The sequence below is a fragment of the Carassius gibelio genome, chromosome A14 (assembly GCF_023724105.1).
Source record: "Carassius gibelio isolate Cgi1373 ecotype wild population from Czech Republic chromosome A14, carGib1.2-hapl.c, whole genome shotgun sequence".
In the NCBI taxonomy this organism is placed as follows: Eukaryota; Metazoa; Chordata; class Actinopteri; order Cypriniformes; family Cyprinidae; genus Carassius; species Carassius gibelio.
In genome coordinates, this window is record NC_068384.1 from 309,123 (window position 1) to 327,075 (window position 17,953).

General features: G+C 37.8%; 1 protein-coding gene and 1 long non-coding RNA gene across 2 annotated transcripts in view; both read right to left on the minus strand.

Moving 5' to 3' along the window:
• The window catches only part of LOC128027070 (brefeldin A-inhibited guanine nucleotide-exchange protein 1-like), a 26,277-nt gene extending 18,301 nt beyond the window's left edge, over positions 1-7,976 (minus strand). Inside the window, exon 1 of the mRNA XM_052614387.1 lies at positions 7,789-7,976. Within this exon, the coding sequence (XP_052470347.1) occupies positions 7,789-7,976 (188 nt within the window). The remainder of the gene's footprint in view (positions 1-7,788) is intronic.
• A 5,143-nt stretch (positions 7,977-13,119) lies between these two features.
• On the minus strand, positions 13,120-14,921 carry LOC128027680 (uncharacterized). The gene is made up of 3 exons (XR_008186785.1): positions 14,711-14,921; positions 14,308-14,421; positions 13,120-13,614 (listed from the first exon to the last, which is right to left on the minus strand). It is a non-coding gene; the product is annotated as an uncharacterized LOC128027680 (long non-coding RNA).
• Between the last annotated feature and the right edge of the window lie 3,032 nt (positions 14,922-17,953).

The following is a 17,953-nucleotide window of genomic DNA, read 5'->3' on the forward strand; positions in this document are numbered from 1 at the left end:
TTCTCTTCTTTTATTTCATGGTTAATCTGATAAATAATGACCTCTTTTTCAAATTGAATCATGTTTTTTATCCACTTCCTACATCTATTATATATATATATATATATATATATATATATATATATATATATACACACACACACACACACACACACACACACACACACACACACATATATATATATATATATATATATATATATATATTTTTTTTTTTTTTTTTTTTTTTTTAGTAGATCAATGTATGTTTTATTCAGATCTTGGTTTGTGCCTGAGGCTAGAATGCAAAGCGAGTCAGCAATAACATCTGAAATGTAAAGCCGGTGATGTGACCCATTAAAGGCTGCTGATTCAAGACTCTAATATAGGAAGACAGAGCTCAAACATGATGAAGAAGAGCTCTAGAGTGCCCTGCATCTGCACACACAGGAGACGGAACTCCTTTAGGAAAACCACAACTGCAATGACTTAGGCCTCAGTCTGGAAGCTGCTTGTAAATTTGACTAGTCATCTAACTATTGACTCATTTATTATGAGGTGGATTTTTCCCCTTTAAATAATGCAACTGCACATAAAATTGTAAAAACAAAACCATTGTGTCCTGCTTATCTAAGTCATGTTAAAAGTTCAAATGTAAAAAAACGTGCAAAGTGAGACAAATAACATATGATTTTATTTCAAATAAAACTATAAAAATAATGGTTACTATGGTTAAACCATGGTTCAACACAAATTAACCATGGTTCTACTACATTAAATTTAACTAACAACAAAAAACAAGGTTACCACACTTTTACTATATTAAAACCAAAGTAAATTTTCGTAAGGGGAAGACCAATTAGTCAACCAGTCATTCAACTCACCTACTAGTCAATTTGGGACAATCCTGAGCCTCAATGCTAGCATGCTAATGTAAGACCTGAAACATCACACTTAAAAGCGTTAGTTGGAATCAACATGAGGTTTGTTTAAAAAAAAAAAAAAAAAGTCTTTCAAGATGAATGATCAAGACAGTCTCACTTGCTAAGCTAGTTTAACAGCCTGCTGAGAAAAAAAAACTACAGCACACCAGGAACCAAAACACAAAGTGCTGCCGACTAGCTAAGCTAACCTTTCTTAGCAAGAGAGCGAGGAGAATGAGAGCGAGAAAAATAATAACAAACGACAAGAGGTGTAAAGTGTTTCAGGGATTTGTTTTTGATCGAAGCCATCTCAGTGAGAGCGAGACTGTGCAGATGTAGCAGCAGGAGCTTTGGGCTCAGTAGGGACAGGATGAACTCCCTGACACTTGCTGCAAGTGCCCCTGCTGGTTAACCATGTCACATGCACCGTCTCAGTTCTCACAAATCTACAATAGTTTGTGCTTAATAGTAATTGCAGGCAGACAAGAATTGTGGTTGTTTTAATATGTTTCTTTAAGCTTGTTTGTAGCTATATGTTTAAAAGATTATGCTATCATTTAGCCGTTGATGGACACCAGTCATACCTCATTTACATCTACATTTTATTTAAATAATTTTAGCTTATTTTCAGTAGACAGCAACTCATATCAGTTTTGTTTGCTAAACCAAGTATCACTGTTTCCTTATGACAATGGTAAGCCTACTGTTTCTCAAAGTAAGTGTTAGCATAGTATTGTTTTCTTATGACAATTGTAAGCCAACTGGTTCTCACAGTAACTCACAGTAGCATACTGTTTTCCATCCTATTATTTGTCATGCTAAAGGCAAGATTAAACTAATTTTCCTCATGCTAACAGTTATCTTAAACAATATTAACTTTCCTTGTATTCTTTATGCTACTGACATGAATGAGGTGTACAAAGACATTTTTAAGTGTTTGGTTTTTTGTCTAGTGGACAGTAAATTGATAGAAAATTGACCATAGATTTAATTGCAAAACCAGGCAAACATTTACAACAACCTAGCACCGAGGCATCAGGATTTTAGCCGTGTGCTATGCTAAGGGTTCTAGCAACACCCTAGAACAGGGGTGTCCGAACATTGGTCCTGTAACAGAGTTTAGCTCCAACTTGCTTCAACTCACCTGCCTGGAAGTTTCTAAAAGTAAGACCTTGATTTGCTTGTTCAGCTGTGTATAATTGGGGTTGTAGCGTAACTCTGCAGGACAGTAGCCTTGAGGAGCAGGACTGGACACCCCTGCCCAAGAAACCCTAGCATCTACACAGCAGTGCACTTTTTTTTTTACAGACAACCTAAAAACTCAAACTTGTTTATAAGATGCATTGAGCTCAAGTTTGGATGGTTTGTATTCTAGGTTACACTCCGAGAGATGTGGACACAGTGCTGGAAGGCAGCTAGTTCAAATGTCCCTAGATTTCTTTTGATTACGAGAGGACCTCACCCTAAAATGCTCCAGGGTCTGTCAGTCTGCAAATATGAACTTGCTCTTAATGTAAAACCAGAACTTCAGAGACTCTTGTGAGAAATGTTTTCAATTTGTGCTCTTGCAAAGTAGAGGAACAAAGGTGTCAGATGACTACAAACCATCAGACATTCACTTCACGTTCGACGCTCGCATCACCCACAGTGAAGGTTTGTGGCTTGCAGTGCCTCTCTTTGAAAAGCTGAGCAATGCCTTTGGGTAGATAATATATTTAAACACTCTGATCAACATTTTATAAGCATATAAAGCAGACAGAATAGGGGGGTTGTCTCTCCCCCTGAGTGTCCCAGTCTATCCTCCAAGGATCATTAGGAGTTTTTCTCTGTTCACCTCGTTCTGCGTATTGTTTGATATATCTTATCCCAGAGTTGCTCCTCCTGCTAATGAAGGCAATATTCTCACGTGGAATGAGAGGTTCCTAAGTCACCGGATCCATAAAACTGTGATGACCTGTAGAGTGTCCAATAGCAAGGTGTCCTTCCAAGAACTGTCGCTTACTCAACATGGTCACTGGGACCCAATGAATGTGGGTCAGAGGGAAGGTTATAAATTAGTATGAAAACTCCCACTGTTCTTCCCGCCCTCCATTCCAGTCTGCTTCCTTATTATCTGTACAGTGCGGCTGAACATGAAGGATTCAAATAGCTTTAGACAGAGAGTGAAATGAAAGGGAGCTTTTTCATTCCTTTGATCACAGAGCTTCACACTTCTGTATCTTTCTTCTGTTCCTTTCTTCGGGAATCGTCAGAAGAGCTGCGTGGCCCATCATGAGCTGCAAGGATCTCATCAAGAAAACATCTAAGGGCTGCAATTATTCAATCCCGCTACTCGTTAAGAAATCTTCTATTGGCCATTCTTCAGAGAGACAAAGATGGAAAGAGAGAGAAGGAAAGAGGAACAGCTGTGTGTGAGAAGTGTGACCTGTGCTCTTCCGAAGTCAACCAAAGGTGGAACAGTTAACCCACAATTTTATTCACTTTGCAAACACACAATGCACATAAAATGGAAATAGAATGGTTAATAATGGACAGAAGATTTTCAATTAGTCTGAGCCTCAAATGACACATCCATCCATGAGTTACTTGGTAGCAAGAATACTAGTTATTTAGTATTTGTCAAGTATTTGAAAAGTCAAATGACACTTATAATAATATACAGCAGCTCTTCCATTCACTTTTCCAATTAAAACCCAAATTATGGTATAAGTGTATCAAACTTTAACACTCACAATAGAGGGTTAAATCTGAAAACAGGAAAAACAGAGGACATACACTGTGAGTGGGAGGTTAACAAAATGGCTGATTCAGCACTGAATGTGTCCAACAATTGTGAGAAACTGCTTTGAAATGAAACAAGCTCACCTGCTATCAAGCCCAAATTGGAGGGGAGCAAAAACCTTGTTCCTGATCCGACAAATTGGAGCTTTTTGAGCGAGCGCTGCTGTGTGAAAAGTACTTCTTCTTGTCCCAAAATGAAAACTATGAGGGATAAAGTGAGCAATTCATGCAGAAAGCCTGAGGAAAGGTCTGTTTCAGGGTAACGGGTGGTGCGTCCTACAAGCGGGCCTGATCGAAACCAGCGTGATGTTTATTTATATCCATGTATTGAGGGGTATCATGTGAAATCTGCAATATTGAACAAACACTCTAGCCATCCAGCAGGAGTCATCCTCTCAAACTGCGATAGCAGAGAAGTGCAAATTCAGATTGCAAATGTTGGCTTGTTTCTGAGAAAGAGTATAGAATGAATGAAATAGCAATAGAACAAGATAGATAAGGCAGAGAGAAAGACAATGGGAAATCAGTGATTGAGATGAGGGGTATCCCATTAAAGAGAAATGGCGAGGAAAGACAAACTTTAAACTGACTTTGAAGCAACAGTCCTTTAAATAAATCATGTCGTGAGTCGCCCAAAATGGAGGCTGCATCCGGCACCTGCGTCTCGTTTTAATAATTCATTTCCTGTCACTATCAGACATTCCTCTAAAGGGTGTGTGTATGGTGTGCAAACTTGTTTGTGTGTGTGAGAGAAGGAGGGTGTTTATCTTCTTTTATCAGGTCTTTAAAATGTAAACATTAGATTGCAGAGAGAAAGACTATTGCTTGCTAGGTTTGCACAGGATAGACAGCTTGTACTTACGGTGAACTGAAAGAAACAATGACGAGTCTGAATTCTGCAATTGTAACACTCAAATTACTTGAAAAGCAATGATGTCTATTCTGCACACGCTGCATAGATTCCTCTCTCTGCATGAGGAAAATATAGTTATTACAAAATACAGTTCTATATAGTTGTTACACTGTGAAAAAAATGGTTAAAAAAATAAAATCAAAATAAAACTGAATATGAATAAAGGACAGAATTAAATTCAATGTTATAAAGGAGTCTTTTCCATGTTATATTTATTAATGGTGATACTACAGTTTTGCGCAAAATGATAGTAGTTAGATTTGTAGCATTCTGGGAATTATGAGGGATTATTGCAGGTTGAACTCGCTGCTGCATTGGATGAACCATATTTTATCTATTCATCCAGCTATAGAATTTTCAGTATCTAATATGTCAAAGAATGTGTGATTAGATTTAAAATGTTTGTTTCGCTTTACACCTATTCATCCATCTTTTTTATTCATCTGTATAACCTTAATAAGCTGCCTAGCCAGTCGACCATGAAAAGGAAAGAGGAGGCAGACCGTAAAGGATAAATATGAGGAAGACGTTGAGAAACTAATAGGTTGAGTTTCCTTTCTATAGCAGAGAAAACAAATGATACATTCATCAGTCTATAAATAAGGGGCAGCCAAAGATCAATAGCAATATGAAACCAAGGGGGTGTGTTTATGGACCTGCCACAAAAGAGAGGGAGAGTTAATCAGAAAGCTTATATTATGAACAGGAAGTTACCGAGGCTTTCACAGGCTATAACTGATTGGAGACTTTCAACTGTTCGTTACAGGCCTACTTTATTCCCTGGCCCCAGCCCTCTATCAGAAAACAGCCGAGGGTAATGACTGAATGGCCAGTTACTAGCAGTAGAGAAAAGGGAGTGAAAGAGGGAAAGATAGAGACAGACTGAGAACTAAATCAGAAAATAAATCAGGTATGAGGAACGGTTTGAAGTTCAGCCTAAAACCTCTTCAAGAGTTCACCTCCATCTCCAGAGTTGTGTTTGGAGTCCAGACCAGTGCTGCACACTCAAAGGACTCCATAAACTCATCTGAGTGACAAGCACATCCTTAAAGATGGAGTATGTAATATTGATAGCTAGCGGCTGAAATGGTTTCGGCAGTCCAAATTCAAAATATTAGACACTCGTCGCTCATGTGGGTTGCCAGATTGCGGACACGCAACAGGAACAAGCGCAATTTACAATGAAAGGCAACAAGCCTTACACTGTAAGTTGATAAGCTGATTTGTCCGTGTTTATCATGCATCAGGTCATCTGGCTTGAACGATCTCTGAACCAGTTTGTTTGCTGGCTTCCGTGGCTGCAATACTTTGTGTCTTCCACCAACTGTCGACCCAAGGTGTCAAAATCCTACTGGGTAAATTGGAAGTGGGTGAAATCACACAGAGTAATATGTGAACTTAGCATGTTTCCTAATTAAAAGTTAAAATTAATTAATTAAAATATCCTTTACATTGCACTAAGAAAAAAGCACAAAGGGCCTTTTCATGCATGATGAACATTCTAACTGCATTAAATAAAAAAAATAAAAATAAAAAAACTTCAAATGGGCACTTAGGTACTTTAAGAGGAATTTTTAAATAGCATGCAAATAATCTTTACAAAAACAACCTTTACAATGCACAGCAAACTTGTAGAACTCCGCAAACAAACTTTTCAGCGCATAAAGGAACTTTACACAGAATGAGGATGCTTTACAGGGCATGAAGACACATATTCAAACAGCCTGGCATACAATTAAATATATAATAAATAATAAATAAAGAATCTTCACATTACACAAAGAAATGTTACTGCATGAACTTTGCATGGAACATATTGTATTGTATTAAAATAATCTTTACACTAGACAAAGAAAGAAAGTTTACACAACATACTTGTAGAATTCTGTAAACTTTACACTGCATAAAGCAACTTTATACAGAACGAGTAACATTTATATGGCATTAAGACCAGACATTTCGCAGCATGATATACAATTATACTGGATAAACAACTTTAAACTCAAACTCTCCAAACCTAATTCCAAACAAACCAACGCAGCAATAAGAATGTTTGCATTACCAAAGAACCTTCACACTGCATCAAAAGCCCATATAACTCAGACAAGCAGTTTGGGCTGCTCCGCAAAAAACGTTCAGCTGATTTATGGTAAGGGCAGTTGTGCTCACCTTCAGAGTTCAGACTTCATAGACTATATAAAGTGGATTGTCATAAAATTCAACAAGCTGTAATGAGGCCGAAATGAGATCATGATTTATTCAATCTCTTGCTCTGCTTTAAAGCCATATTTTTCAATAAATGCCTTACTCTCTGTAGCTTACTATCGCATAATGGAATACTACTCTGCTCACTTCTTTAAAGGGGTCATATGATGTTGTTAAAAAGAACATTATTTTGTGTATTTGGTGTAATGAAATGTGTTTATGTGGTTTAAGGTTAAAAAACACATTGTTTTTCAAATAATGTACATTATTGTTTCTCCTCTGTGCCCTGCCTTCTGAAAGGTGAGTATTTTTACAATGCTCATCAGTCTGAAAATAATTCCTTATTATTTTTCATTTCTTACATTTATAAAGCACTTTTCTGGGCACTCAAAGTGCTTTACATAGAAGGGGGTTTCTCCTCATCAATCACCAGTGTGCAGCATTGCATCACCCACCTGGATGATGCGACGGCAGCCATATTGCGCCAGAATGCTCACCACACACCAGCTTATTGGTGAAGAGGAGACAGAGTGATGAAGCCAATCACTGTATGGGGATTGTTAGGAGGTCATGATGATCAAAGGCCAATAGGCAAATTTGGCCAGGATTCTGGGGTCACACCCTTACTCTTTTCCGAAGGACATCCTGGGAAATTGAATGACCACAGAGAGTCAGGACCTCGGTTTAACATATAATAGATGCTTTTTGTCAGTGTCCCCATCACTACACTGGGGCATTAGGACCCACACAGAGCACAGGGTGACCACAAACGTGGCAGTTGTTACATCCAGTGGGAACATAATTACTAATTATAATGACTTATACCGTGTTTTTACGCATTGTGTTGCATATTACGCAGTGTAAACATAAAACCATCTCTACATTTGTGATTGGAGAAATGACAAACAACAAGTGCTACTCTACACTGCTCAAAACTCGTGTTTGAATCATCAGTGGCAAATCCTTTACACATGTAAACCTACTTACATACTGTGAGCCAGAAGCACCAGACTGTCCTTGCAAAGAGTGAGGAATGGCCAGCGGCTTGAGTGAGGAACAGCTGGGGGCTTAAGTAAGGACCAGCCCATGGCTTGAGTGAGCGGCAGCCAGCGGCTATAGCGAGGAACGGCTGGCGGATTGGACGAAGGAGCATCCGGGGGTTGTGGCAACCACATGCGATGACTCTTTGTCCATGGGGATGTATTCCCTCAGTGACCAGCACGGATCAGCTCTAGGCACGACGAAGTGGATATCATGCTCTTTTGGAAGGCCAAACAGCATATGAGGAAAAGATAGATACTGTCAAACCCAAATCTTTCACACGCTGTCTCGGATAACAAGGTTAGTCAATGAGACAAATGTGTAGCTAACAAATCTTTTCATAATCAGAGTGATTTAAGGAAGTAATCAGTCTTGCTGACCTATTCAAATTCTCAAATGTGTGGCTATATCATTTTTATCATTTAAATTTCTACATCTGTCAGACTCTAGTGAAATGCTCTTTGGTCTTGTGACATTTACATGTCTCTTATTCTCTCCATCTGTCTCGTCAAGAGTAGCTCAGGGACAGATGGTTGGTCGGATCATGATAAACACATGAGATGTGAAGGATGGCTGTGCTGGTGGGTAACAGCTCAAGACAAGAGGGAAGCCACCAGACAAATGACACGCAAGACATTGATCTCTATCTACATCTCTGAGGTGTAACACTTCAGATTAGTAAATCCAAACTTTTTTTGGTGCGAACAAATTTCAGTTAAACGTGTGATGATGCATGCATGCATCTGAACAGAAAAGTCCTGAAGGCCAAAGAGGAACAATGAATTGGCTTATCTTATATTAATATTATATATTTTATGCTCTATCTAACACAATAAGACAAAGAAAATCAGTTGGGGTGATTTTTCCTGCATAATTTAACAATATTTCTGCATATATTTTTCATGCCTGCAAGGGTAATGCATTAAACATATTTTTGTCAGGCTTACAATTAGCATACAGTATACTTTTTCAGTCATAAGGTGCCCTTAAGGTCAATGTCAAAAAAATAAAAAAGGCCCCTGGCAGTCACTAAATGTTAACAATTAGCAAACATAATCCAATCACCAATGACTGGATCAATATAATCTGTGCCTTCACAGATTTACAATACGATAGCCACGTTTAAGTTAGCGGTTCTTGACTGGTGAGTTTAATATGACGATGCTTGTAAAAGCTGCCAGCTGCTGTTGGGATTAGAGAAAGTCAAACATGTTTTTAAATTGTGAGCTGGATAAGATGGGGCAGGTGGCAACCTTATTCTTATTAAACCAGAAAATCTCTACTTCCAAATATTATGGATCTACTTCAGACCTGTCTTTCTCCCTTCCAAGAGGTGTACTCCTGTCCTCCTTCAACAAACAAACAAAACCTCATAGAGGACAGGAAACACACTTCCAGATCAGGAATGGGCAAGCACATCATTTTGGAGTGAGTTTATATCTGCTGACTTGCCGTGATAGTTTTAAAATCAGCAATAAACATGCCATGGCTCTGTGTAAAATTGGGGATTTGAGAGGGATTTTGGTTGAATCTTGTAAACAGACAACAATGGCGTGCGGGTGAGCAGAGCTGCACCCTCCCAAGCCAACCCACTGCTTGATTTTCCCAGAATTTCTGCATCTTAAGGGGAGGCTGGTGGGAAAACAATCTCTCTACTCTTTAAATTTCTGTCTTTTTTCCAAATCCTTTCCTGCTCAATCTAATTTTCTTGGGTTGTTTGGAAGGTGGCTGGTTTCTTTTAGAGCTACACCCCACTAGCTCTGAACAGAGGGCGAGCGTTTTCACTGGGCTCCTCTGCTTTGCACAGAAGGATTGAGCGAATCTCGGGTCTCTGCATCACAGGAATCACTCTGGGAATCAACACGGCCGTGGGTCGTTCACCTAAACTCCTTGAACTGTTGAAAATCGAATAACCTAAATCTAAAATCTATAACCACATGACCTTCTCTCACTCTCTCTCTTTATCTGCTTCGGAAGTTTCTCTCATTTCAAGCACACCTTATCGGTTCTCTCAAACCAATTCACCCTTTTTATTTAACTTCTAAAGACATTTTTGCCTACTTTAATTCTGCCCTGAAATCACCTCTGTTGAAACAGCCCTGGAAACTCTCATTTCATAAGATTCAAGTCTGATTTCATCTTAGTGATAAACTACTGCTAGATAAACTAGATAAACAATTTTGTTAATTTCATTCTTTGGCTTCACAAATTGTATGTGTACCCACCCTTCAATGTGTGGATGAAATTAATGTTTGAATCTTATGATAGTATCTATAGCTTTAATCAATCACCGTTAAATCAACATTAGACAATTCAGTGAATCTCTCCAATTTGTTTTGAGTCCAGCTGTTGTTTATTAAAAGCTACACGCAAGGTAAATACTACTGTTTGTTATAATACATTTGAATGATGGGTTTTAAAATGCAGTACATTAATGATCACCCAAGGGGCCATGCTCATAAAAAGAAAAGAAAAAAAAGAAAAAGAAAAGAGACAGGGAGGGAGTATATATTTTATTTAAATGTTTTTGCATTCACTCACAAAACTTCTGCATTCTTTCACAAAATAAATAAATAAATAAATAAATTGTTACCAAGTATTGTGTTTCTCTGAGATATTTAACATCTGCTCACAAAAGCTCTTCAAAATTTGTCTTTCTTTGCCCCAAAAATTAAATACTGTTCCGTTCACCCAAGAAACTTTGTGTTTTCCTTCCACCACACGTTATTTCCATCAGAAAAGTTTTGAGTGGATGCAAAGGCATTGAAATATATATTTTTTTCTTTTTACTATCAAAATATGGGATGGCCATTTTTAAAACTGTTTTAAAAATAACACAAATTATAATTAATAAATGATTATTTTACATTTTCAACAATTTCAAAAAATATTTATTTTTACCACATATGGGCTAAATCTATAGAAGCAGTTCACACTCTGAAATGTATTACAGCAACACGTTTGGCAGGAAATTATTTACAATTAGACTCTCCTACCAAGCCAGAATCAAGAAACATACTTGCCTACTGATACCATTATTGACTATTCTGAATCGAATGTAGAAATCTTCCAGTTATTTTAATTCGGCATTCCAACAATCTAACCTGCATTTTTAGCTTAACAGTTCTCAACATAACAGAAAAATGTAACAGTAAATGCTTCTAAATGAAACTGCTAATTCATGAGTGCTGCTTGTAGAATACTGAGCTTTCATCTTTTAGGCCAGGTCACGAAACGCATTTTTTTTTCTGAGATGTTAGCAGAGCTGTTTGTGTTGCACATACTACAAAAGACAATGTTATCGTCCATTAATTTGAACTGTTTGAGATTTTTTTTTTTTTTTTTGCTGTATTTTCATCTTCTGGGTTTAAAATTAACATTGTGTTGACATCAGAGTTTGTGACGTTGCAAAGGACTAGAATTTATTCACATAATACATAATTATTCATGAGACTGTTTGTTCTTATTCAATGAGAAGATGCTTCGCTTAATCATTCACAACAGCATGTGACACAGACGCTTCACATTGTGAGATTGTGTACAATATTATAGTGATGGGAAGGTCAGATCATTTTACTGACTCAGATGTTTGACTCTTTTCAAGCCATTTTTGTACACTTAAGCAGAGTATAATTACAATCTTACATGTTAATAGAATAAAATCCACAACACATCCAATTCCACAATGTTTCGAATAAGAAAAAAATCTATAATGCAACCATGGCCAAATTATGAGAAACCGAAACAATGAATGACTTGTTTCAGATTATGTAGTCTGTTCGTTTCTCTCACCTCCTGAGCTGAGGTGTTTGTTCTTTTGTCACATCACATCCCCATTAACTGAAGCCATGCAGTCTGTACTGGAAACAGAATTGATTAGTTAACCTCTTGAGTCTTCTGAAGATGAACTAATCATGTCTCTTCCCGGTACATACTGCATAGTCGGTAACACTTTACAATAACAGTACATGAATCATCATTTACTAATACCTGAATTAATAATAACTTGACTATGAACTAATGATGAGTTAAGACATGTATTAATCAAGAGCTAATGAAGAACTAACTTAACTCTGACATGAGTCATATGAAATACTGCATGAATAACACTACCTTAATTACATGTTAGTTCCTGCATGATAGTTAATGTATTAATTAACACTTTGAGAAAAACTAAACCACACATGTTCTAGAAGCAAGATGTATGAAAATGGTACAATTTATACATTTGCCACCAGCTCTGTCACAAACATCAGTGAAAGACAGTGGATTTATTGCAATATTTACGTTTAACCTAACTCAACCAACGCACAATGATGCATTTATAATTAAAAACAATTTGATCATTCGGTTTTGAGTGATGCCACTGCTGCTGTCCTACAATAACATTAAGGAGACGCAATTTTCCAAATTAAAATCAGTTAGCTTAGAGATGCTGATTATCACTTTTGTTATGTTATGGATTGGTTTACTGTCTTTATATCAGACGTTTGTCTGGCTCTTCTTTTGGGCCACTATCTGCACTTCAAATTATCAACTTTCCTCCTACCGTTCAGTTCCTTCTCCATCCAACTGCAGCCACAGGACCTCTGCTCTTCAACTTATTTACAAACCACCGAAAAGGACCAAATTCCTGACTTAGATGAGCTGAATATGGATAGAACATGTGTAATTGATAACTTTTTAAAGATGTGCCACACCAAGACAAGTCATGACATAATGATACATCAACAAGTCATGAATTCATGTTACTTTATCAGTAATTAATGATGAGTTAGTAATAATGTGCCCTCCCAAGTAAAGTCATGACATAATGATACATCAACAAGTCATGAATTCATGTTACTTTATCAGTAATTAATGATGAGTTAGTAATAATGTGCCCTCCCAAGTAAAGTCATGACATAATGATACATCAACAGGTCATGAATTCATGTTACTTTATCAGTAATTAATGATGAGTTAGTAATAATGTGCCCCCCCCCCCCAGTAAAGTCATGACATAATGATACATCAACAAGTCATGAATTCATGTTAGTCTATGAGCTGTTAATGATTTAGTAATGTGTAGTAATGTGAAGTCATTATCTAAATAATCTCAATTAACATCTACCAAGGAGATTCTTATTTTGCAACAGTATATCCAAGATGATTACTTCAAGATACACATTACCCAGCACTTAAAACACAGAAATTAAAAAGGCAAAATACACATTTTATTTAACAAAGCTTTTAAATATCAGTGCACCTTAAATCAATGGGACAAGTTAACAGGTATTTTACAATCAAATGTTCAGTGTGTTGTTCTCTTAACAGGAAATTGATGGTGAATATCTTTTATTAGGCACCCAAGTGTCCCCCGTTAATTTTTTTCACCAAGCCAACGAGTCCACTCTATGAGAGAGAGTTGATGTTTCAGCATGTTCTCTGTCCTATTCTCTCTTAGTCTCCATACACTTGTTTTGTATGTCAACCAAGCTCTTTCCATGTGTTGTGAGTGAGCTCCACTGTGTGGGTCTACAAACCACTAGGAATGGTTCACTGTAAAATGTTTGTAGCCCATATTGGCCGAAGCCGTCCGGTAGGCTCTCCACTCATCGGGAATAATGTTAGTTCCTTGGATGCACGTTTTGCAACTATGGGGATGAGGTGAGGTCTTGATCTTCTTTTCACAAGCCGCAAGATTGGGTGTCTGCATTTATCCCTCACACCTAGCATGCCAAACACCCATTTTTTTCACCTCCATGTTGTTGATGCTCTCCCTCGTCCATACTGTAAAAAGTTAAATATTTAATTAAAAAGAGAAATACTACAATATTATGCAATTATATTCATTTAACATGTTTACACATACAAAAGGGTGACAAATTAAAGGAAAGGAGCTTTATAAATGGCAAACCAAGAAGTATGAAGATGAAGAAAGTACCTCTATCCACATCCATCCATCATAAACATTGGGGGCTTTTCATTTGAACAACCCTCTACATTGTGAGTAAATCACTTGCTAATCTTCACTCTGGGCGACTAACTGATATGTAATATTAGCCAATGGGCTAATAAACTCTCAGATTTTACTCGTCAGTGTGTAAGTTGAAGGCCAAGTATAGGTTTATCACAAATATATTTTCACTTGCCGAACACACAGACTGAGCGCTTCAGAGTTTCAGGATCGATGCTATTTTCAGTTCATCTCAATGGATGCACAGCACACCTGTATTTGATGTACCATAAACTTTAGTGTAAAGGCGCACGACTCATCACTTTGGTGAAAGCAGAGAGCACGAAAGTCATATGTACACATGCAGAATTGACACATTACATGTAAATGATATTTTTTGTTTATTTTCCTGTTAAAATAACAGAGATCCTTTGGATTTTTCCTGCTTTTAAGAACTGCCAATCAAACTTTGAAAATACATTGTAACATTTTACTATTCCTTCTCTGCTGTCCGACAACAGACTCACCTGTAAATGAATACTAGCCAAGATGACAAGCTGAGTTTTGATCTCTCGAAGAGAGACCCGACTCGCACTGATCGGCTGGTTTTCTTGCCTCAATGACTTTTATGTCTGCACATCCTGTGATGGTGACAAATGTCAAAACATGGTTATGCAGACAACAGTATTTTACCTGGACTAAGAATGAATAAATTGTGGTAAAAAAAAAAAAATCAAAAGCCAATGTGTTTACTACTACTGCAGAAGTAAAGCCCATTGCCAAAGCAGGAAGCTTTTGTGCAGTCTTTTCTGTAAAATGCGGTCTTTGTTTCATGTGCAAAGCTTACTACTTTTACTTTTTACCAATTATTAATTTAATATTAAATGGATAGTTTGCCCAAATAGCAAAATTATGTCATTAATAACTTACACTCGTGTTGTTCCAAACCCGTAAGACCTCCGTTTATCTTCTGAACACAGTTTAAGATAATTTAGTCCGAGAGCTCTCAGTCCCTCCATTGAAGCTGTGTGTAAGGTCTACTGTCCATGTCCAGAAAGGCAAGAAAAAATCATCAAAGTAGTCGATGTGACACCAGAGGGTCAGCTAGAATTTTTTTTAAGCATCGAAAATACATTTTTGTCCAAAAATAGCAAAAACAACGACTTTATTCAGCATTGTCTTTTCTTCCGTGTCTGTTGTGAGCGGGTTCACAGCACAGCAGTTTGTGATATCCGGTTCATGAACGAATCATTCGATGTAACCGGATCTTTTTGAACCAGTTCACCAAATCGAACTGAATCGTTTTAAACGGTTCGCGTCTCCAATACACATTAATCCACAAATGACTTAAGCTGTTAACTTTTTTTATGTGGCAGACACTCCCTCTGAGTTAAAACAATCAAATATCCCAGAGTAATTCATTTACTCAAACAGTACACTGAGTGAACTGCTGTGATGAGAGAACTGAAGATGAACACCGACCAGATAATGACTCGTTCACGAATCAAGAACCGGTTGCATTGGTTCTCGGATCACCAGTACTTCTTTCGGACAGTTCGATTCAATAAAGCGGTTGAAGAAAACGGTTCACCGGTTTTTGCGCTCGACGTAATGCGTCATTGGCGATGATTGTCCTTGATTCAATCCTTCGGTTTACCCCGAGCGGCAACCTTTCACTCTCTCTAGTGAAGCCAATAAGGAAGTGACTAAAACTGCAATTAATCGACTGGCCGCTTGAGGCTGGCTGCAAAAGGGAGTCAGTCCCATAGACTCCCCATGTTAAAGTTGCCCAACTTTACAGCAGAAAAAAAACATGTTTACAGCCTGGTTCAAAAAATGAGTTTGGTCTATATTGCTAATTTTGCCTTTCATGACAACTGTGAGGGGGGTGAATGTTTTTATAACTCTGTTTATATTATATTAAGCCTTAAAGTTCTGCATAATTAAGGGCGTGGCCACTTGAGTGACAGGTGGATTGCCGCTGCTGACAATGCCGTCGTGCTAGGTGGGCGTGGCGTCAGCAATCAGCTCCCGCCTTTTTGCCCATTTTTGAATATCCGGGAGGGTCGCGTGGTGACGCGCTGCCAAGGTGGCGACGGCCCGCTCTGCAAACTTTAGGCTTCAAAACCGCTATTGAGGAGTATATGGGTGACGTCACGGACACTACGTCCATAGTTCTTTCACAGTCTATGGTTTACCCGCGCTGATAACACTAGCTCAGAATCAGTTCAGAATCAATCACCAAAAGAATCAGTTCATTTCAGATGCTCTGTGTCTGCTTCACACTGAATCACACATGTGCAGTACTGAAGATAAACGGAGGTCTTACGGGTTTGGAACAACACGAGTGTAAGTTATTAATGACATAATTTTGCTATTTGGGCAAACTATCCATTTAATATTAAATTAATAATTGGTAAAAAGTAAAAGTAGTAAGCTTTGCACATGAAACAAAGACCGCATTTTACAGAAAAGACTGCACAAAAGCTTCCTGCTTTGGCAATGGGCTTTACTTCTGCAGTAGCAGTAAACACATTGGCTTTTGATTTTTTTTTTTTTTACCACAATTTATTCATTCTTAGTCCAGGTAAAATACTGTTGTCTGCATAACCATGTTTTGACATTTGTCACCATCACAGGATGTGCAGACATAAAAGTCATTGAGGCAAGAAAACCAGCCGATCAGTGCGAGTCGGGTCTCTCTTCGAGAGATCAAAACTCAGCTTGTCATCTTGGCTAATATTCATTTACAGGTGAGTCTGTTGTCGGACAGCAGAGAAGGAATAGTAAAATGTTACAATGTATTTTCAAAGTTTGATTGGCAGTTCTTAAAAGCAGGAAAAATCCAAAGGATCTCTGTTATTTTAACAGGAAAATAAACAAAAAATATCATTTACATGTAATGTGTCAATTCTGCATGTGTACATATGACTTTCGTGCTCTCTGCTTTCACCAAAGTGATGAGTCGTGCGCCTTTACACTAAAGTTTATGGTACATCAAATACAGGTGTGCTGTGCATCCATTGAGATGAACTGAAAATAGCATCGATCCTGAAACTCTGAAGCGCTCAGTCTGTGTGTTCGGCAAGTGAAAATATATTTGTGATAAACCTATACTTGGCCTTCAACTTACACACTGACGAGTAAAATCTGAGAGTTTATTAGCCCATTGGCTAATATTACATATCAGTTAGTCGCCCAGAGTGAAGATTAGCAAGTGATTTACTCACAATGTAGAGGGTTGTTCAAATGAAAAGCCCCCAATGTTTATGATGGATGGATGTGGATAGAGGTACTTTCTTCATCTTCATACTTCTTGGTTTGCCATTTATAAAGCTCCTGCAGATTTTCCTTTAATTTGTCACCCTTTTGTATGTGTAAACATGTTAAATGAATATAATTGCATAATATTGTAGTATTTCTCTTTTTAATTAAATATTTAACTTTTTACAGTATGGACGAGGGAGAGCATCAACAACATGGAGGTGAAAAAAATGGGTGTTTGGCATGCTAGGCAGTGTTGTAGTCGAGACCAGCTCATTCGAGTCCGAGTCCAGATCGAGTCCAGAGAGGGTCGAGTCCGAGTCAAGACCGAGTTCAGAAAGGGTCGAGTCCGAGTCAAGACCGAGTTCAGAAAGGGTCGAGTCCGAGTCGAGACCGAGACCAGAGAGATTGGATCTTTGACAAGACCTAAATAAATCTTCAAGAGTATGTAAAATGTTTGGTGGAAACAATAAAGGGTAAAAGGGCCACATAGTTTGTGGTGTAAAGTTAAATTTATTAGTATTAAGAATTGTAACTTGTCAATATTAAGTGCTCATTTTCACATAACATCGTTGTACCACTATACACATCCATATAACCTTTCTAGTACAAGTAACATTACTGTACCACTATACCTGTAAATGTTCAACTGTAATAGCTTTTACATAACTTTTAACCTTGAAGCTTAACTAATGACTGCTAATATCCTTACAATGTCTTGGATTATGTGCACTTTAGATGTTGTGAAGATTACAGATGGGCATAATTACTTTTCAAAAAAATAAGTGAGGAGACCATCCTGCTACCCAACCAAGCACGATGTGGTCTCATGATCAATCCACCCCGACTAAAAAACACTCTACTGCTGCAGAGGAAGCGGGGACTGACATGACTGACTAATTTCCCTGG